Source organism: Hippocampus comes, unplaced genomic scaffold (assembly GCF_001891065.2).
Source record: "Hippocampus comes isolate QL1 unplaced genomic scaffold, H_comes_QL1_v1.1 scaffold96, whole genome shotgun sequence".
NCBI classification, from domain to species: domain Eukaryota; kingdom Metazoa; phylum Chordata; class Actinopteri; order Syngnathiformes; family Syngnathidae; genus Hippocampus; species Hippocampus comes.
The window spans coordinates 107,255-127,106 of record NW_017806074.1 but is presented as its reverse complement, the minus strand read 5'-3'; the positions used below and the strand labels follow the sequence as shown (position 1 = coordinate 127,106).

The 19,852-nt window shown below is 41.9% G+C and overlaps 4 protein-coding genes across 4 annotated transcripts in view; 2 read left to right on the top strand and 2 right to left on the bottom strand.

Annotated features, from left to right (window-relative positions):
* LOC109530581 (NXPE family member 3-like) overlaps nt 1-2,535 on the bottom strand; it is a 5,265-nt gene extending 2,730 nt beyond the window's left edge. Inside the window, exons 1-2 of the mRNA XM_019894420.1 lie at nt 2,317-2,535; nt 12-572 (exon numbers count right to left, since the gene is read on the bottom strand). Coding sequence (XP_019749979.1) covers nt 12-572; nt 2,317-2,403 — 648 coding nt within the window. The 5' untranslated portion in view covers nt 2,404-2,535. The remainder of the gene's footprint in view (nt 1-11; nt 573-2,316) is intronic.
* A 1,566-nt stretch (nt 2,536-4,101) lies between these two features.
* On the top strand, nt 4,102-8,325 carry mpc2b (mitochondrial pyruvate carrier 2b). Its single transcript, XM_019894450.1, has 5 exons — nt 4,102-4,303; nt 5,357-5,397; nt 6,041-6,125; nt 6,344-6,455; nt 7,658-8,325. The coding sequence occupies exons 1-5, from the start codon at nt 4,210-4,212 to the stop codon at nt 7,698-7,700; spliced, it is 375 nt and encodes a 124-aa protein (XP_019750009.1). The 5' UTR covers nt 4,102-4,209; the 3' UTR covers nt 7,701-8,325.
* Nucleotides 8,326-9,406: 1,081 nt separating this feature from the next.
* rpl24 (ribosomal protein L24) lies at nt 9,407-12,069 on the bottom strand. The gene is made up of 6 exons (XM_019894448.1): nt 11,987-12,069; nt 11,786-11,861; nt 11,252-11,362; nt 10,096-10,232; nt 9,797-9,860; nt 9,407-9,533 (listed from the first exon to the last, which is right to left on the bottom strand). The coding sequence occupies exons 1-6, from the start codon at nt 11,989-11,991 to the stop codon at nt 9,453-9,455; spliced, it is 474 nt and encodes a 157-aa protein (XP_019750007.1). The 5' UTR covers nt 11,992-12,069; the 3' UTR covers nt 9,407-9,452.
* A 410-nt stretch (nt 12,070-12,479) lies between these two features.
* Nucleotides 12,480-18,298, top strand: cep97 (centrosomal protein 97). The gene is made up of 11 exons (XM_019894447.1): nt 12,480-12,607; nt 13,087-13,229; nt 13,314-13,472; nt 13,571-13,672; nt 14,185-14,298; nt 14,379-14,545; nt 14,699-14,863; nt 14,965-15,152; nt 15,956-16,481; nt 16,695-16,770; nt 17,144-18,298. Exons 1-11 carry the CDS (start codon nt 12,574-12,576, stop codon nt 17,561-17,563), a joined length of 2,094 nt encoding a protein of 697 aa, XP_019750006.1. The 5' UTR covers nt 12,480-12,573; the 3' UTR covers nt 17,564-18,298.
* Nucleotides 18,299-19,852: the final 1,554 nt, after the last annotated feature.

Genomic DNA, 19,852 nt, shown 5'->3' with positions numbered 1-19,852 from the left:
AAGAGGCGGACGAAGACCACCGGAGGGGGCAGTTTCTCCCTCAGCCGCTGCAGCACGGCGACGGCCTCGCTCGAGTGCACCATCATGACCTCAACTTGAGCCGATCCCTCCCACAGCAGCGGAAATCGAGCCGAATAAAGTCCATTCTTGTGGTCCAGCACCTGCCCAGCCACACCTGCCTTGTATTTTGGGGAATGTAACCGAGCCAGCAGAAAATCGCCGCCATAGCGCTTGGGTCGGCCCTGGAAGTCGCGCAGGTGAACAAGCACTTCCAGCTGGTCGCCCACGTACCGACGTTGGTCTTTTTCGGAGAGGACGATTGTAAACAGGCTGTGTGCCGGGTCACTCGTCTGGGACAGGTTGAGTGGTTCTGAACCAGAAGGGAGTTGGGGCCAGGTGATGGAGTTTAACAGCTTGCGCTCCTCCAGCTCTTCTTCATGTGACAGTGGCTTGCTCAGATGTGAACAGAAGGTGTGATTGTTGTGAAAGGTTCGGAGGGTTCCAGAGAGGTTTGTTGACTGGAGCCGGTTTTGGACCTTGTAAAGTGCTGACACGATGTGGTACTTCCAGTTCTGAGGAGATGACATGATTTGCATGTGTAAATCAATGTGAGAAATGGAGCGGGTGGAGATTCTTTTGCGCAATCACAGTACAGTATTCAAAGTCATTGATCACAAGTTGTAAATTGATCACTAAAATACCATGAATTTGAACCAGTTGGAGCTAGTGCAACTCTGTAGACCTAGATTGAGATGTCCCACAGGGGCGCTGCCATGGACCACTCCTGTATTCCATTTTCACAAATAACTTGCCATCTGATTTGCATAAAAGTGGTCCAGGTATGATGATGATGGTTCTAGGCTGTATTACACTGCAAATACGATCATGGAGCAAGACAATGTTGTGACTTCGGCATTTGATTTGGTCTTTGATTGGATCCAACAAAATAAGCTTGCAGTGAACATGTCAAAAGCCAAATATATTATTCGGAGAGTCTCAAGTCACAAAAATCTCTACCTATAATAAAGCTGAACTTGTCTTGACTAGATGTAGTTTTTAAATATGGTGATTACTTAATTGCGCCCACATTAAGCATATTTCAATATTTACCATCGCATTGACAGCATTAAACAGCTACATTAAAGCTAGAAACATTCATGCATAGATAAAAACAAACATGCATTCTTCCAAACAATAAATATTCATTTCACATTCTAAAGTTGGTGTTTGTTTAATTTTTTAGAGGGATAAATGTACTTGTCAAGGTATGAGCAGTGAAAAAAACACTTTATTGTCACATTGTGACTAAGAAAGATTGCATGTCATGCATAGATAAAAACAAACATGCATTCTTCCAAACAATAAATATTCATTTCACATTCTGAAATTGGTGTTTATTAAATTATAAATGTGCTTGTCAAGGTATGAGCAGTGAAAAAAACATTTTATTGTCACATTGTGACTAAGAAAGATTGCATTATTTATGACAATCTTAAACCAAGTTTTGACTTGACTTGCTTGAAATTTGCTGTTGACACATCTTGCCTTGCTTGACCACAATGGTATTTGCTTGAAACATGCGACTTACTCCCTCCCACCTCTGCAAATTCCCCCGAACAGAGTTGCAAATCCAGTTCACAGTTGCAAATCCACAAGAAAATCAATCCAAAAACTGATGCATTGTAATTTTTTCCTGGTTAAAAGTAGAAAAAAAAAGGCTTCCCTTAGCACAATCCCATTCTTTAGCAATAGTGTAGACGCCATCGAACCTGAAATATTGCACAAGCAATCAAGATACAGTTAATCCATTGCCATTGCACTAAATTAGAAAATGATGATCAAATTAAATAACCATTGCCAAAAACTAACGCCTCGCAAAATACAGTTGTCAAAGGTGTCCTCAAACTGTGGAATAGCTGCTTTCGCCACATTGGACAATCTAACGGCAAATCTTTACTGAAATGCATGCACTTGAGGATGGCATTCCTCAACAATTCCGCACTAATCCCGTTTGACAAGTTTGGTCGACCGCTGTTTCCCGTTCTGCTCGGTTCCGTTGGGAAGGGTCGTGTTGCGTATTGAAGATTTTGTTTTGCGTCCAGCCAGAGTCGATCGGAACGCCACTAATTGTGCTCTACGGAAATGTCTTTTAGTCTAATGCCATTAAAATAGAATGCATTTTTTTTCTGTTCACTCCATGGTTTCTTTCAATAAAAGTGCATATCTTGCGAATTATGCCAAGGTGTGTACATTTATGTGTACAACTTCAGCATGGAAAAAAAAAAAAGAAAATAGATTGAAACAAACTTCTCTCACCTCCTCAGTGGTGATGTTGAGCAGGAGGAAGATGAGACCGAAAAGGGTAAGAATGATGAGGATATATTTCCAAACATTGAGGGACATGTTGAAGTTCGGTCGTGCTGATTACCGGCCGTTGCCGCAGCAATGATGACGTCAGCCCACCGCCCTTACCTGGCCCCTCAATTCCAGTATCACACTGGCTACAACCAGGAAGTAACCTCGCCCATACTTACTTGAAGTATCACAAATAACGGAGGTAGAGAGGGGAGGGGGTTCATTTTGAAAATACCTGTATATTACAACAACAATAATAATAATAAATAAAATGAAGAATTACGTGCAAAAATGTAGGAGCTTGTCGTGCTGGTATCACATTAAGCCTTGAGAACCACTGAATCTTTTCATCCACTTGGTTCACAAAAATATTTGGTTCATGAGTCACATGTGCATACAACCCATTCAATCCATTAATCAGATTTGTGAGCTAATTTGGGTTGGAAATGGACATCATTCACGTTATACCTGGCATGTTTTTTTACAACTATCTTGTAGATTATTCACAACATACATTTATTAATTCTAACTTTTTATGAATTTCGATGTGTTCAATGATCAGAAAGTGGATGGAAAAAGTTTATGTTAGGGTAAAATTTTAAACATGAATTTTAGAATACTCTCAGAACTTTTAGAAGGTAAAATCATCTGTCTGTAAATGTTTAATTCAAGGTCACGTAGTAACAGGCTTCTCTTGAATTGTTTTCACAATGCATTCTCCTCATTAAAAATAAAACGGTATGAATAATGGGATGAATGGATGGACTTCTTCAATTCGAACATTCTAAGTAAGGCCCTCTACTCGTTCGCATTCCCAACCTCGTTTTGATTGACAAAAATCAGACGGTCTTCCTGGTCCCGTTGAGGCAAACTTCGGACAACATCATGTCTACCATGTTTTTGACAATAGCCCTCGGAGGGTGAAGGTTGTGAGGTTCATGGTGCGCCACGCACATCTGCCAGGCGTCCACCAGCAAAGCGTCGAGATTCTTGAACATGGCACGCAGTACGACATTCAGTTGCAAAGAAACCCACTCACTGAAGGTCAGACTGAGGTCCCGATCCAGAGCCCTGGGGTTGGTCGTCCGGACGACCACCACCGTCCCCAGCGCCCGGTCCAGGAGTCGCACCACCGCCTTGCGGATATGCCGAAGGCGACGTATGTACACCTCCATGGGGAAGGGGCTGAAGTGGACACAGACGCTGAGCGCCACTACCCTGTTGGGGCCGCCGGACAGCTCGTTGGCGATGTAGCGCATTCGCTGATCATCAAGGGACAGAAATTGAGGCGATCTATGTTATTTGCAGTGTTTATTATTTTACTTTATGGTAACTGTTTTGTTCAGCGCTTTGTTCCAGCTGCAGCTGTTGTGAAAGCGCTATATAAATCACGATGTATTGTATTGTATTGTATTGTATTGTATTGTATGCCGCCACCCCGTCATGATCTGTCGTGATGTAAAACCGATACGTTGCACTCTCAAAACCAGTCACATGGGGGCGCTGAATAGACAGACCAATCAGGACAGTGTCACTCCCTAGCCCCGCCCTCTCTGCCAAGGTTGCAGTACAAGCCTAAAGTCACCTCTTCGTGTGGGTCAGGGAGAAGCTAATGACAGCTAGCCTACCATCGCTTGCTCGTACACATTAGCGGACAAGCCTCATAGCATCCCTTCCCTTCTTGATCTTGAAAGCGATCACATCTTTCAGTATTTGTAACGTCGCAAAAAAATTTACAATAGTGTTAGTGCGAGCTGTTTCATTGTAGCTAGCGCCTAGTTTAGCCTAGCTTCTAGCTCTGAGTGGTTGTCATCTGCCCCCTTCTCTCCAGATAGCAAGCCGCTATTATTCATCATGGCTGCGTTGAGAGTGTCCTATCACAGGATTCTGGACCGGATTGAGCATATGCTGCCTGCCAAACTGAGACCCTTGTACAACCACCCGGCAGGTAAAGGGAAGTTTATTTGCCGCCGTTCCGATAAAAAAAAACAATAACAACAACTCTTAAAAGTCGTGATCATTTAAAATCCGTAATTAATTAAACTAGCACCGAGATTTGAGATAACTTGTCTGTGTCTTTGATGTTGATAATCTGCATGTAAAAGCAGCAAGTAGATGGAAAGATGAGTTAAACTTTAAGCAGTGAGGCTTTTTTATATCCACAGAAGTGAGCATTCAATGCAGAAAACTGTACATTCTCCCTGGATACGAATGAGATACGAGTGGTGTGGTAAGATGCCAAGTTTGAAGTGTGCTGTTTCCATTCCATTGTTTATTTTGGGGTGATACTCATTTAGGAATATGAGAGGAGCTATTGTGTTCACTTTCAGCAGCACATTACTCATACATCAGCATAAGCAACATAAGGGGGAGAGTCCAAAAACTTTAACTCACATTCATACTTGGGAGGGTGCGGTGGGGGGGGGGGGGGTTAATAGTCTAGTCTTTGTTGTTTTTTCCCGGTTCAAGGGTATTGGAATTGTGCAAGGACAACTTTGTGACAAGGTATGAAGGGGCGGCCGCAAAGAAACACCTCCCTCCCAAATGATTTGCAGAAACAGAGTCCTCTTTTTGTGTTAAGGCTTCACCACTGGTGGTTGATATGATAGAAAAGGCAGGGCTTCCAGCCTTTTATGGGCCTCCTCACCTTTGTTAGTCTCAGTAGCACTTATGTTTCTTATGAGACTTATGTTTCTAAAGTGGAGGCATAATTTAAACCATGGAGTCTTTTGACTGTATTACGTTCCCAACAACCAAACCAGCAGGTTTTTGGGATCCTTTACTTATAGTTGTCTTCTCCTCTGTGCTGCAGGGCAATGGCTTTGCTGTTAACTTTTGCATCGACTGCAATGTTTGTGTTCTGGCCAACTGGATTTAGGTTTCACCTGACTGTAGATATTAAGTTTCTTTCGTCTCAAGAGAAATCCTTCAAATACTATTGCCGCACAAAATAATGTCCAGAGCAGGCTAACGTGTTTTTTTTCCCTTCTTCTGTTTCAAGGTCCAAAAACTGTGTTCTTCTGGGCTCCGATGTTCAAATGGGTAAGTGGTTTGTCCCCCCCTCCCCTCATCAATTGCGTGGCGTGGCATGTTTCGCATTCCAGTCAGTGCTAAGATCAGCAGTACATTGTTCCCTCGCTACATTGCAGTCGATCTTTACCTTTTTACAGTGTACTTACTATAACCCCTCCCATGTTGGAAAGGAGTGCCACAGTCGCCTCTGCAGTTTTTAACTTTTATTGAATGGTGGGAGAACAGTTAAACACAAAAGCACACTCGCAGAGGAGCTTCTTTCTGCCACAGCTCACGCGCCGACTCTCACGGACAGACTCACCAATGTCATATGCTTTAAAACATACAATTTAAAAACAATGTGGGAAAAAACTGTGACAAACAATATTGTATTTTGATATTTTTTTTCCCCTCCATATCGCCCAATCTGAGTTTCAATGTATATAAAATGGAATAGATTAAAGGATAAAAGGATAGGGGACCGTTAGATCGCATCAGGAATGATGAAATAACAGGTTTGAGACTTGACCCTTGTGGGACTCCGCTTGTCATTTTGGCAACAAGAGACATACTGAACCAAATCAAGACTAAATGCTTTGAGGTTAACTTTGCAACTTTTTGAATGAGATAAAATAATACATTTAATATAAATGTGGTGGCTTAACCTTTTCAGGGCCTGGTTGCAGCTGGTTTAGCTGACATGACACGGCCAGCAGAAAAATTGAGTACCTCCCAGTCTCTCGTACTAACAGCAACAGGTAAGATGAAACTTCAGCTTCAAATAGTAACGGATCACGTGTAGGTATGCATTTTTGTGACTTTTTTTTCCTGTTTTAATGGATCGACTCAAAAGTACATTGTGATTCTACCATTTTTTTGTTCTGTATTTTTCGTCAAACAAACGTTATCTGATAATGTTATGGACAAAACAGACTGTCTAACTCATGTGTACATAACCTTGGCCCTCGTCGACCAGGCCTGATCTGGTCCAGATATTCGCTGGTCATCATCCCAAAGAACTGGAACCTGTTTGCTGTCAACTTCTTCTTGGGCTGCGCCGGAGGCTCCCAGCTCTACAGGATTTGGAGGTGACCACTGACTATACCTTTTACCTTTGTCTGGAGTAGATACAGTTCCAGTCAAAAGTTTGGAAACACCTTCAAGTTGAAACAGTTGCAAAAGAATGAAGAAGTCAAGACATGCGTCTGTAAGCAAACTGCTTCTCCAAGCAATCATAAGTGTTTGTAACACTAGGAAGCGTTTAATACGTCCATGTTTTTGCAGGACGCAAATTTAACTCCTCGTGCACTTAAAATGAACAGCCAATGTTTCTTGCGGCAGAGAAAAAATTGCTGTTGTCATTTTGAGATCAGTGCTGTAGTGGCGACTTGCGTTTAAATCTTTCTTGGCTCATAGCGTCGCGAAGCAAACTAGGCAGTCATTTGAATTCGCTGAACATATAATCTTCAAACTTCACCTGTTTCTTGACCAAGGTAGGAAGCCAAACTCGACGATAAGGTACCTGACCGCCCCTAAAATTTTCTCAACGGATTTAGACGATTCACAAAAATGATCAATTTAAGAAATAAAACGGCGGATTTCCGCGGATCCGCGGAAAATTGCCATGTATGAACTCCTCGTGCACTTAAAATGAACAGCCAATGTTTCTTGCGGCAGAGAAAAAATTGCTGTTGTCATTTTGAGATCAGTGCTGTAGTGGCGACTTGCGTTTAAATCTTTCTTGGCTCATAGCGTCGCGAAGCAAACTAGGCAGTCATTTGAATTCGCTGAACATATAATCTTCAAACTTCACCTGTTTCTTGACCAAGGTAGGAAGCCCTTCTCTTCTCTGATGCACACGTAGTCAGTATTGGAGATGCTGCCGCCTAGTGGTGAACATTGTTATTACAACAAACGGCTGCTCAGCTATCACATTAAAAAATGTATTAAAAAAAATTAAGCAGCTAATTGCCCATTCCTGGTCCAAAATTACCCCGCCCCCTCCACACACACACACACACACGCTTTAATCACATTTCACTTTTTCATCATGTCGTAAATGTGTTTCAATACCCCCACAATTTTCAAGCGTAACATATATAGAAGATTCACCATCATTATGGGATGAAAAATAAAGATATTTCTCTAAGTACAACTAAATTCAGTTTTTTTTATTTGTTTTAAATACTCCCACACACATTGCAACTTATTCAAAGAAACTTCTCATTAAACCGCACTATATTCATGTACTGTATATTCTTCATTGTGCGGCTGTTGTGTCCCTGAACAGATACAATCAGGATCAGAAGGCTAAGGGGGCAACAGAGTCCTGACCGTCAACAGTGAAGTAATAGGGCAACTTCAAGCCGGGCCACCGACTGACCTGCGTCACATGTCCCTCTCGTTATTTGTACATCATCACGTCACCATTTCCACCTAACATCCATGCCAGCAACATGATTTGACCATATTTAGCCGCTATCTCCCTGCTGGAAATGTGCACTTTCCCCAAAAGTTCCAAGTTTCTTCAGGGTGTGTATATTTACCATTTAAAAAAAAAAAAACACATGGTCACCAACGCACACATTACTTGTTTAACAAATTGATTGATTGTACATTTTGTTTGTATATCATTTTAATGTGTAGCAGTCATTACCTCATGCAATCATTTCCCCAAAACATGTTTGGTTTTGAAGAATGTGTCCAAAGCCGTTGAAGGGCATCATCATGTTGCTTTTAATTGCTTATTTATCATACTATGATTAAATTGCTTCATTTTAATAGCTTTAAATTTGTGAGAAAATAATCAGGTCATTGCTTTAATTTTTTCTTTCTCATAGTGCTAACTGTATAACACCATTTCTATTAAAACTGTGCAGCTTGTTCGGCTACACAAAGGTTGCTAGCTAACAGATACTGAACTGCTTTTATCTAAAACCTCTTTGCTATTAGGAAATTCATTTTTTAATATATTTGTGTATAAATCAACTTATAAATCATACCTTTCCCCCACCATAATTATAATCCCCTCACTGTAGTGGCAATAATTGATCGGACTTTTATGTCATGTTATCTGCTGAATGAGAGAGCAAATGGCACTTTGAGGCACAGTGGAAATGTAATGCCTGTTACGTATGGTGTGGCTAATAAATGCTGTTCAACAAATACAGCTGATTTGTTGAGTCATATCTAAACCTACCCCCATTTGTAGTGCCTATCAAAAAGTCTGTAATTAGGTCAAAGAATGATCACAGCATCGTGATTTTAACTCATTCACTCCCAGACATTTTTATGTTTTCAGACTCCACACTTTCAATCCCAGGTACTTTTAAAAAAAAAAAAATTCAAGACTTAGGGTTAAAAAAAATAAAAAAAGGGGGGTCTAGAATTGGCTGGGACTTGAGTTAATTATTCATCGGAAATACATCTTTTTCTATCTCTGACAGCTGTCTATATTCTGAAAAATCAAATGTTCTTCCATTGGATGGCAAAAGGTCAAATGAACCTGTGTAACCAACTGCTGTCCTTTATCCGACAGTGTAAGTCATGGCTCCCTGCAAAAACATTTGTGACTAAATTGAGACAAGGTCATTATTTCAGTATTCATACATATTTTTGTTTGGTGGTTCGGTTATCCATGAGATTTTTTTGTAACTTTTCTAAAACCTTGGCTCAACAAAGTTTTCAAAACACGAATCAAATTTGTACAAAATTTCATAGAGAAGCTAGTATACTTTTTTTTCCCACATTGATTCGAATTTGGCCTAATTTTTTCTCTTGCACGTCAGGTTTTTACAACTTAATTATGATCGTTCCACCCCTAGTATGTTTGTATGCCCCCGACTCCCATGGTGCCAAGCAACACGATAAACAGGAAAGGGAAGAAACAGCGTGAATGAATGTTGATGATGCATGTAAACAAATATGCGTGAAAATGACCATTTATCGAGTCCAAAATTGAACGCTAAGCCAATGTAGTGATTCTAGTGGCAGGCCTACAGGTCATGTTTCAAATAAGAAGAAAATGCCCAGATGATGGTTACCCACAAAATTTTTATTCACAACCAAAAATGAGGAACCCGGGCTTAGCGTTTCCCACCAACACGGGGCGCGTTCACCTTCATGGGCTTGGCGATCTTAGGCTTCTGTGCAGCCTTGCTGGTAGCCTAGAAGACAAGGGCACGGAAACACTTTTTAACCTTGAGAATTCATGGAGACATTAGTGACAGAAAAAATGAACACATAAATCATGCAGAGGCAACTGAACTACAATGACCACCACCATTTCACACATCCAGACTACATTTACATAAAACAAGCTAGCCTCGAAGAGACTTTCTCAACAGTACACCAACCTTGACATGCATCTAATGAATTACTCAACATTATGTGCATTGCACAGCCGCCTTAATGTCAACACGGCTCTCACCTTAGTACTGGGGGCAGCGGGCTTCTTGGCGGCCTGCTTCGCCTTCTTGGCCTCCTTGGCAGCCCTAATTAATTAGAAAGAAAATGAAGCATATTTTACTCCCATCTGAATTACAGTGAACAATGCCTGTTTGCCAGGGTTCCCACTCTTGAGGTTATTTCCAGCACTTTTTCCATCTGCTACAGTTCAAGTCGAGTTATCGCAACATACTTCGTGTATGTAATACAATGCAACCACCAAAAACAAACAAACAAACAAAAATACTTCTAAACTTACTTCATGCTTCCAAGTGTTCCTACCTGATTGCCTGCTCTCTCTGGGCCTTACGGACCTCGGGCTTCTGGTTCCTTTTGGCCATGATCTCAGCCAGGGAGGCACCAGTGATGGCCCTCTGGAACTTGACGGCACGGCGGGTACGCTTCTTGCTCACCTCTTCCTATTAGGACATGAAATAGTCGCTAGTACAGTGAACCCCCATGAACAGTGATTCACGCTGTACAGTAAATGCAGAGATACCACACGATGGCAGCAAAAGACAGCTTTTGTCTCAATGCAGCTCAAGTCAGAGCAAAAGTTTCTTGGCACCAAGATGCCACCAGAGCAGTATTGTTCTTGCTTCGGCCCTAGCACAAAAATGACTAAGCAAGTTTTTCAGTGAATTGCGCAGGATGGATTCTATGGGGGGAGGGAAAAAAATCACAAATTATCAAATGCAAAACTATCCAGGGCTTCGTTGTACTAACCAATCATCAGAATTTAAAATCGACCAAGTTTTAAAACAATGTGTAGCTATTTAGGTATGTCGGAGAGTTTGGAGGCCGGCCATTGGTAATGTGTCATTATCGACAACAAAGGCCAGTACTATGATCTCCGTGTGTTCTATGGCTGCAGGGTGTGGAGTGAGTCCTGATGCACAGCCTGCAAAACACAGCCCAGCAACAGCACATGACACGGAGGGACACCATGCACACCGTCTCCCCACAGCCAAACTATCGATTGCCTACTGTAGAAGTCATGCAGTGAACCCCGATTTGCACATTTTTATGCAGAACCAAAACTATTTGCTGAAAATGCATCTACTCTAAATAATGTGCAAAAATAAATGATGAGCGATGAACCAATGTGGTGGACAAAAAATATGAAATTGACCATATTTCGACATACAGCTTCCCCAAAAGCGATTTGTTGTATGCGGTACATTTTCTTTAAAATTTGATTTGAAATCAGAGGTCAGAAGTGTTATTTATCGATGAAATAAGTAGGCAACTGTTTAAAGATATTAACTCCGAAAACACGGGCACTGTTGTGTTTTTCATATTTGTGAAGCACATAACAGAAACAACCATGAGTCCGTGCAGAATCCGCTCGGCAAGATGAAGTCAAGTTTGACTATTCTGTTGTCTCTTTTAAAGAGACATAAGACAAAACGCTCACTCTAAGTGGCTTGTTACTTACAGATTGTCCCTTCTTGTGCTTGCGTCTGTACAGCACTGTCCAGTTGATCTGTCGGGGATTCCTCTTGGCCAAAAATGCAGACTCACATTTGGCGTTCAAGAACTGGAACACCTACAAAAAATGCATTAGAAGATCAAGCTGGAGGACTGGACGCATTTTTGTTACGCGTGTTCGCCTTGCAACAAACGGCTACGGAGGAGAGATAGCATACATAGCATTTAGCGTGTACCGGCAAGGCCTATTTCAGTTAGGCGTCTCTTTTTTAACCTATCACAACGTTAAAAGCACATCACACATGCATACCGTTTATGGTGAAACTTAAGCCACATCGTGGACACCGTGAAAACAAGGATAGCATTTAGCGTGTACCGGCAAGGCCTATTTCAGCTAGGCATCTCTTTTTTAACCTATCTCAACGTTAAAAGCACATCAAACATGCATACCGTTTATTTTGGTGAAACTTAAGCCTCATCGTGGACACCAGAAGTGCCAAAACAAGACGCGCTTACAAGGAGGACACTGCTTAACGTTTACCTTCCCGTCTATCCTGGCGTATCGGCGGCCATGGCCGGGGTATATTTTGTACCCGCTGAAACTGCACAACTCGACCCTGAAAACGAAAAATGTACGGGGTCACTGAAAGAAATGTGTTTATTTATTCGATTAAATGACATTATAATATGACATCGTCTTTTAAATGACGAGATGGTGTATGATTCTAATCGGTAAACTCACTTCATTACGGCTACGAGAGGGCTCAAAACCGGAAAGAAAGACGGCGGAAACGGAAGCCGAATAAGGAGACTATACGTTCGTTTCTAAACCAAATTATATATATTTTTCCCTAATCGTTTGACGATTAAGAACATGGTCAACTAAAATACATTTAACATAAATGTATTTTCTGAAAAATACGAATCATTATGCAAGGAACATCAGTTTGACATCCTCGCGAGTTTCATGAACCTTTAGGTAGGTGTATCAGAACAAAACTTTCGAATCGTATCATTACTAAACGTTTTGACAACTTAACTCAAATAACACGTTTAGCGCTCTTGCAACATTTCGTGGCGTTGCAACGTTTGGTGCCCCTTCGCCGACCACAAACAAGGAGCTGGAAGTGATAATGTGTAGTCTTTCAAGACATATTACACTAACTGTCATAAAGAGAAGCGAAGTGGTTGTGAACTACATTTCCCAGGATGCTCCTTAGCGACACTGAACTTCTTTGCTAGCGACGGACGCGTTTCTTCCCGAGTATTGCAGCCATTATTCCAAGCTAACATTAACCGGCTATTTGTTTGTGAGTGTGGGTCGACGGAATGGGGGTGTCAGATTTACAATTTGATACAAATGGTAAGTATGCTACTTGTGTTTTAATACAAGCTTTTTTTGTTGCATGGTTAGTTTCTGTGACTGTTGAGTTTCAGCCATCGTCAGCTAACGTGCGTTGTTTTCTTTGGGAGTAGTGAGACACTTGGAAGTACCAATCTGCTGTTGTACGTCTTGTCAAATAGCGTTGATTTTTTTTCCTCAGCCTCTTTTCAAAGCACATTGTATGTAATCGCACATTGAGCTGTAATAATATTTTTGTCATGCTTATACGTGTCTCAATCTGAATGGCCACATCTTGTGACCACTTTAACTTAAACTAAACAATTCTTTAGAACGAATCCACTTTATTAAGTCCAACGCTAGTAAACATCGTTAACCACCATGTCCTGTCGTTTACTAAACCCTCAGTCAAGTATTAGCACACCATGTGTATGATCAATGGCTTCATGACATTCACAACGTTTAACCAATGTTCATGTTTTTATTCCCTCCCCCAAAAGGGCCTGTGGTCGATCTTTCGGCTCGGGGTATGCGGAAGATTGACCCCAGTTTCATTTGCTCTGAGGACACACACACGCTCATCCTGGACCAAAATCAAATCATGAAACTGGACTATCTGGAAAGGAACCCAGGCCTTCAGCAGGTGCGTAAGTCATCCCACCCCTGAAGTCAATGTAGGACAATATTCTTTATGCCGCATGTGTGTCCTTGGTGTTTTTATGTTTAGCTTTCTGTAGCCAGCAATCGCCTTGTCAGGATGATGGGTGTGTCTCAGCTCAATGAGTTGCAAGTCCTCAATCTTCCCAATAACAGTATTGGCTACATTGAGGGACTACGGGACCTAGCCAGCCTCAAATGGCTCAACCTGTCCGGAAATGCAATTAAGGTAAAGATTTTCTGACTTTATGGTACAAAATATAAATCGATTAAACCATTACTTCGTCTCTCAAATGTATATTTAAGTGTGATTGTTTTTTTGCACAGGTTATTGAGCAGCTGAACAACTGTGTTTCTCTTCAACACTTGGATCTTTCAGATAATAGCATATCTAACATTGGGGATATGAGTAAACTTGTGGCGCTAAAGGTAAGTATATAATTATTCAATCAAACATTGTGATTTTTTTTTCATATAATTGCTATAACATGTTATTGTCAAAACATCTCAAGATCACGAAATATAGCTCCCTTTTTCTTTTCTCACTAAAATTAGTTCATGCTTAGCGGCTGGCCTTGTCTCATCCAAGTGAGCAACTGTATATCTTGCCTCTTATACTGCTGGACTTTCAGTTTTCCTGGCATCTGTTTTCATGACAATTGGGGGTCGGTGGGGGGATAGCATGAACCTTGCAACTAAAGTGTCTTCTCCTTGTGGGAGTAGAGCCCTCATTGTGTGGCGGAAAGCTCCTGCTGCTAGGTCAATTACAAATGAGAATCTGTCATCAATTAGGGTGGAACGATTAAGGAAAGTAGTTAATTGCAATATTTTTCTCTCAATATTACGGTTGCGATTTAATCTTTAATCCTTGAATGCAACTTAACAAATACGGTTTAAATGATCAAAGGCTTGGCATATTTTTTTTTCCTCCAATTTTGCAGACACTACTCCTGCATGGAAACAGCGTGACAACCCTCCGAACTGTGCCTGCCAATCTCCCTGCCAATGTGTCCATCCTGTCGTTAGCATCCAATGAGATAACAGATCTCAATGAAGTACGCATTCCTCTTTCATCGCCCCAGACGCATACAGAGATTTGATGTGCACTTTTACAGATGCTCACTTTTGGCCGTAGGTGGCACACCTGGCCCCCCTCTGCAAACTGGAGCAGTTGTCCATTATGAACAACCCTTGTGTGATGCCAACCCCGTCACTGCCTCGCTTCGACTACCGGCCGTATGTGATGAATTGGTGTCTGAGCCTCAAAGTTTTGGATGGTTTTGTGGTGTCCCAAAAAGAAGGGTAAGTACATTTTTGCTGTGTTGCTATTCATGATCAAAGGCATGGAGAACATACACAGCATTTTTTTTCTTTCAGCTATTCGAATTGCTGGTGTCAGGCCGGAACTTCTTATGTCTTAAGACCCTCATTTGTATGTTTTTTAACCAATTCCAGACTGAAAGCGGAGTGGCTGTACAGTCAGGGAAAAGGTCGCTTCTATCGACCAGGCCAGCATGTTGAACTGGTTCAGTACCTTTCCACCGTTTGCCTCCGGACCGCTTCGTCGCCCTTGGTGATGGCAGAAGATGCCAAACTGGAGAAGATCCTGAATAAGCAGAGGTAGAAACCCAAGCCTCATACGTTGCTTTGCCCCTTGTTGGAAATGGAGTATTCAGCCACAAAAATCATGAATGATAATCATCATGATTTCCTTTCCCAAGGCTTCACCAAATGCAGTTGTTAGAGGAGACCCGCGGGGACTGTCCAAGCCCTCCTCGGCCCACTGAACTAGCTGTGGAAAGAGCAGACACTTTGCCAACATCACCACAAGGGAACACTATAGAGGCCAAGAGCATAACAACAACACTACCACCACCACCAGTTGCTGTCCTATGCGATCTGGAAAGAGGCAAGACGAGGCTTTTCACCAATTTTGAGGAGCGTTTTTTGCAGTGTATACCAGGGACTGAAGCAAGGCAAACAATTGGGGCAATTTCAAACATATCAATTTAAACTATGCATTTTTTTTTCTTGCTTAACGGCCTTTCTGCAACTTCACTTTAGCAGCTAGCATTTTGGCATGCAACATAATAATATAGTCGGTTCATGGCTATCCGTTTGTGAGTACTGAATAGACAAGCTACAAAACAAGCAGCGGTGTAACAAAAAGCGGTTAGAATCTGAAAACCTGTATTCATAGTGCAAGCCTTGGCGCTGACAAAAAAAAAAAAAAAAGACTTCACGAAACAATTTGAGAAATGAGTAAGTTTGACTTATTTTCAATGTACATAAATTGCCTTTTGAAGGGTCCATTGTCACCATGTCGCTGAGCTGGGCTTGCGGCAATTGAAGGGCTTGTGCTCTTGGAAGAAGCTAATGGCTTCTTGCTAACTGTTGTGATAGCAAGTGGGTCCCGTGCGCATGAGCAGCTAACCTTGTTCTGTCATCGATCACTGCATAGAGTTTTAAAATGGGCGGCAGTCGCCCTTCTGGGTCTGAATCAGACATTTGGGTTTGGTCGCTATCGAATTTTCAAGATTGCTCCCCAATTTTAATGTATTCATTTATTACTTTTTTATGCAAATATTGAAAACAAATCAACTAATCTTCCATTGACGAACCATAAGTATGCGCAGTGTCCACTAGTCATCAAATGTCAACTCCCTTTATAATACAATATGTTGTTTTTGTGCTTTGGGTCTTTCCACACAGGACGATCGGTGCAGTTTAACACATGGATGAGCTGTGACTCGTCCAGCCCTTCACTTCCATGTATAAGCAGCCCACAGCTGGGAGAGGAGAACCTCCATTTGGAAGATGTGCAGACCGACGAGGACAAGCTAAACAGCAGCATGCTATCTTCCGAGTCCACCTTCTTGCCCTTCACACCTCACTTCGAGCCCGGGCCACCAAACTCGGACAGCGAGGACGAGACGGAGACGTTTGAAGCCGACTCACTGGCCCCCAGGCATCCGTCGTCTCCCCAGTGCTCTCCCCCATCGGATCAGCGCAATAAGGAAGACTCTGTCACGCCACATTTGGAAGCCCCAGAAGAAGAAACGTTCTCACATTTGGTCAATGAGTCAGAGGAAGCCACAAGAGCAGCCGTGAAGATCCAGGCATGGTGGCGGGGACGGTACACTCGGTGTTGTCACCCCAAGGCCAGAGAGGTGCGCAGTGAGATCCGCCTGCGCCGGATGCAAGATCACATCGTCTCCTTGTCATTAAAATTTGACAGGTACACTTCATAGACATATACTGTACATGCTTTTCATTGGACAAAACATTAGATCCACCTTACACTTACATGTACTACTGTACAACCGCAATAATAAATGTTGCCTACTTGACTGTCAATCAAAAGTGACCATTATAAAGGAGGGATTTTTCCTACAGTTTTTGCATTACATTCCATTAACTGAGAACTGAAATGTTGTATTTTTATCTGCAGGGTGCAGAAGCAGTGTGAGGAGGAGAGGTTACAAAGGATGGTCCAAGAGGAAGCGGTCAGGTTTCTATGGAAACAGGTGAGCTGACTTAATTTTGTGTACGTCTTTGAGTTGGTGGCTTGTGTATAACATGGCTTTGAGTTTGTGGCACGACGAACGACTAGTGCAAAGGGCAAGAGTTCAAATCTGGCCCCGGCTTTCCTGTGTAGAGTTTGCGTGTTCTCCTCGTGCCCGCGTGGGCGCTCTTTTTTGTATTTTGCAAGCTTTTGTCGTTCTACTCTTAAAAACAAAAACTGAGAATGTCTCAAAAACTTGATGTGCTCAGGGGAAAAAAAGGAAAAGACATTTATTTTTAATTGGCGTTGAAAATGTTTACAGACACATAAATCAATATCTGATGCTGGTGCTGGTGATACTAATGATTGCGTATTTTATTTTTGACTCTGCCCAGCTCCAGTCCATGCAGCAGTGGAGGCAGTCTGTCGAGGAGCAGCTGGCCAGTCTCACTCATGTCTCCCCTCCTCCCGGACCGTCTCCGGCGGCGGCTCTTCCCGTCGCTAGTTGCACTGCAAACCAAGTGGCCACGGACGTCTCCTTCCCTGACTCGGGCTTCCAAATGACAACAAACGAGGAGCGGGCCGCGTCTGAGGACAGCTTCCTGAGCAGCGGGACTGCAGAATCTGTGATGACTGTGCGAGCGCCCGTAGGAGGCGTGGACAGCACGGACTGCAGCCTCCTAGAGCAGTACGCCACCTCCTTGCAGCAGAGGGAGGAGGAGGAAGAGGAGGAGGAGACGGGCGAGGAGGGGGTAGTAGCATCGCGACCATCCTCATCCCTGCGAACCGAAGATGACCAGGCAGATGTCCACTGAAACAAACTACAGCATAAGAATGTTATATTTGCCCACTGAGGCATGCCTGAAGACTGCACTTATATTTATTGTCTGTCACCCATGCGAGTGAAGGCTTATTAGCTCAACACATTAGACCACTATCATACACTGCTCACAAAAGTCTCGGGATATTTAGCTTGCGGGCAAAAATTCAGGAGGAAACTAATATGCACTGTAACTCTTACACCTTCCCTTCCCTAAACATATGAATCCACATGGCCAACTGTTCAATGATTCAGTGGTTTTTGCACATCTTGCTGTTTTCTAACAAGTGATTCAACGATGTTTGAAGTGTTTGATCCACGAATTGACCGATATGTTTTGTGGTTCAATTAGTATTAGTATTTAAACAGTCGTCTTCATTATACTGTTCACATTTTGACATGATGAGGCCTAGACGACACCTAACAATGGATCAGCAGTACCTTGCCATTGCAAAGCTTCCAAAAAGCCACTGAGTTCAGATTGTCTCAGTGTTTCAACATCAGGTTGCAGTATAGACAAATACCGTTAGACTGAAAGAGCCCACAGAAAGGCACAGGAGTGGATGTCCTTGGGAATGTACAATACTTGTCAATTCATGAATCGTATATTTGTTGTGAATGTTGGTGTTCAGCTCCTTGTGTGACAGCAAAAGTTGTGTACGGGATGAAATATTGAACAGATGGACATGTGCATTCAGAAATTTTGAAATGGTCAACTCAGTTAATCGGTCAAGAATATAGTGCAATTTACAAAGTTGATTCAACCTGAAATTTTAACCAAAAGTCTAATCACCCAAACTTGAGTAGTGTCGTGCATCCACTGTTGCATTCTTTCTTCTACCTCTTTTGGTGATGGAATATCAACCTGTTTTCTTTGCTGATATGCATACAATGTGATTTCACTGCAATAAAAAGCAGATTACTGTACATGTGTTCACTGGATGTGTTTCATTTTCAGAAAATAAACCAATACAATACATCCACATCCAAACTGCAGATGCAGTGGAACTGCCAAAGTTGAACATTGGTTGACTTCCACCAAACCAGTGATTTTCTATTGCGCCTGTACGCATTTGGGTCTCAAGTGAGCTGTGGTTTATTTCCAGGGGTTCTTAAATTTTTTTATGTTGTGGCCCAATATTTTTCTGTCCAAAGTGACCCAGGGCGCATTCACATTATTATGATTTGTCGTGCCATTTACTATGTCTGTAATCAACAACTAAAATCCACGTATCGTTTCAAAATCTAAACCGATATGAAATAAACAACCTTATGGAATGTGATCATCAAAAAAGACATTTAGTGATGTTGTGTAAAATGTGACACGAGATGACAAACAGGCAAAGAATTCCTGAAATAAATTAAGCTTAGAGTCTGAAGTCAAGCTTATAGCCAAATAATAGTAATAATAGTAGTAATAATAGTAGTATTTTTGTACAACCAAAAACACATGAAACATGTTTTTCCTTTTTGGTGAGGTTTGTCATAACCTTTACTTTCTCTTTTGCTTTGTAAAAACACATCCATGATTTTTACTGTTAGGTTTCTTCAACTTTTTGTATACAGTACAGGTAAATTACTGACTGATGCTTTATCCCCCTCTAGCGGCAAAAATCAATATTGTAACTGAGCATCATCTGATCAACAACTGTCGTACTGATTTGATAACTACCGGTAATTGAATTTGTAACGCTACCACGCGGCGCAAAGCCGTTTTTTTTTCTTTTGCGGAGCGGCCCAAAACCATGAAGACGTTTAATAACCAGTAAAATAACCTTCAAATCGACCCCGAAACACACAAACGGGAAGCCAATGCAGTTATTTTAATATCTGATCAACAACTGTCGTACTGATTTGATAACTAATTGAATTTGTAACGCTACCACGCGGCGCAAAACCGTTTTTTTTCTTTTGCGGAGCGGCCCAAAACCACGAAGACGTTTAATACCCAGTAAAATAACCTTAAAATCGACCCCGAAACACACAAACGAGAAGCCAATGCAGTTATTTTAAGATCAGTGTCATGTGCTCCCGCCTTCTGATCACGCGCTGCAGAGTTCTGAAGCAAGAAAGCAGGGCATTTTTTTTTCTGGGCCAAATATAGAGAGAAACATCCCATTGTTCTGGGACTACACTATTCCTTTTGTATCCATTCAAAATATGAACCCTCAATGAAAATAAATTTTAGATTTGAAAAACAGAGTATGGTAAGGTACAAGTTTCCAATATTCAATAAAGTTTTCTTTTGTTGTTAATAAAAAAAAAAGGGTTGATGCGGAAGTTG

What these genes read in the sequence shown, in the direction of transcription:
- mpc2b (XM_019894450.1), top strand. Translation starts at nt 4,210, where the DNA reads ATGGCTGCGTTGAGAGTGTCCTATCACAGGATTCTGGACCGGATTGAG. An exon ending in GGGCTCCGATGTTCAAATGG is followed by an intron (nt 5,398 to 6,040) that starts GTAAGTGGTTTG and finishes TAACCTTTTCAG; the next exon opens with GGCCTGGTTGCAGCTGGTTT. An exon ending in CAGCTCTACAGGATTTGGAG is followed by an intron (nt 6,456 to 7,657) that starts GTGACCACTGAC and finishes GTCCCTGAACAG; the next exon opens with ATACAATCAGGATCAGAAGG.
- rpl24 (XM_019894448.1), bottom strand. An exon ending in ACGCCAGGATAGACGGGAAG is followed by an intron (nt 11,363 to 11,785) that starts GTAAACGTTAAG and finishes CATTTTTTGTAG; the next exon opens with GTGTTCCAGTTCTTGAACGC. An exon ending in CCGCTGCCCCCAGTACTAAG is followed by an intron (nt 9,534 to 9,796) that starts GTGAGAGCCGTG and finishes CTTGTCTTCTAG; the next exon opens with GCTACCAGCAAGGCTGCACA.
- cep97 (XM_019894447.1), top strand. Translation starts at nt 12,574, where the DNA reads ATGGGGGTGTCAGATTTACAATTTGATACAAATG. An exon ending in AAGATCCTGAATAAGCAGAG is followed by an intron (nt 14,864 to 14,964) that starts GTAGAAACCCAA and finishes TCCTTTCCCAAG; the next exon opens with GCTTCACCAAATGCAGTTGT. An exon ending in TTGTCATTAAAATTTGACAG is followed by an intron (nt 16,482 to 16,694) that starts GTACACTTCATA and finishes TTTTATCTGCAG; the next exon opens with GGTGCAGAAGCAGTGTGAGG.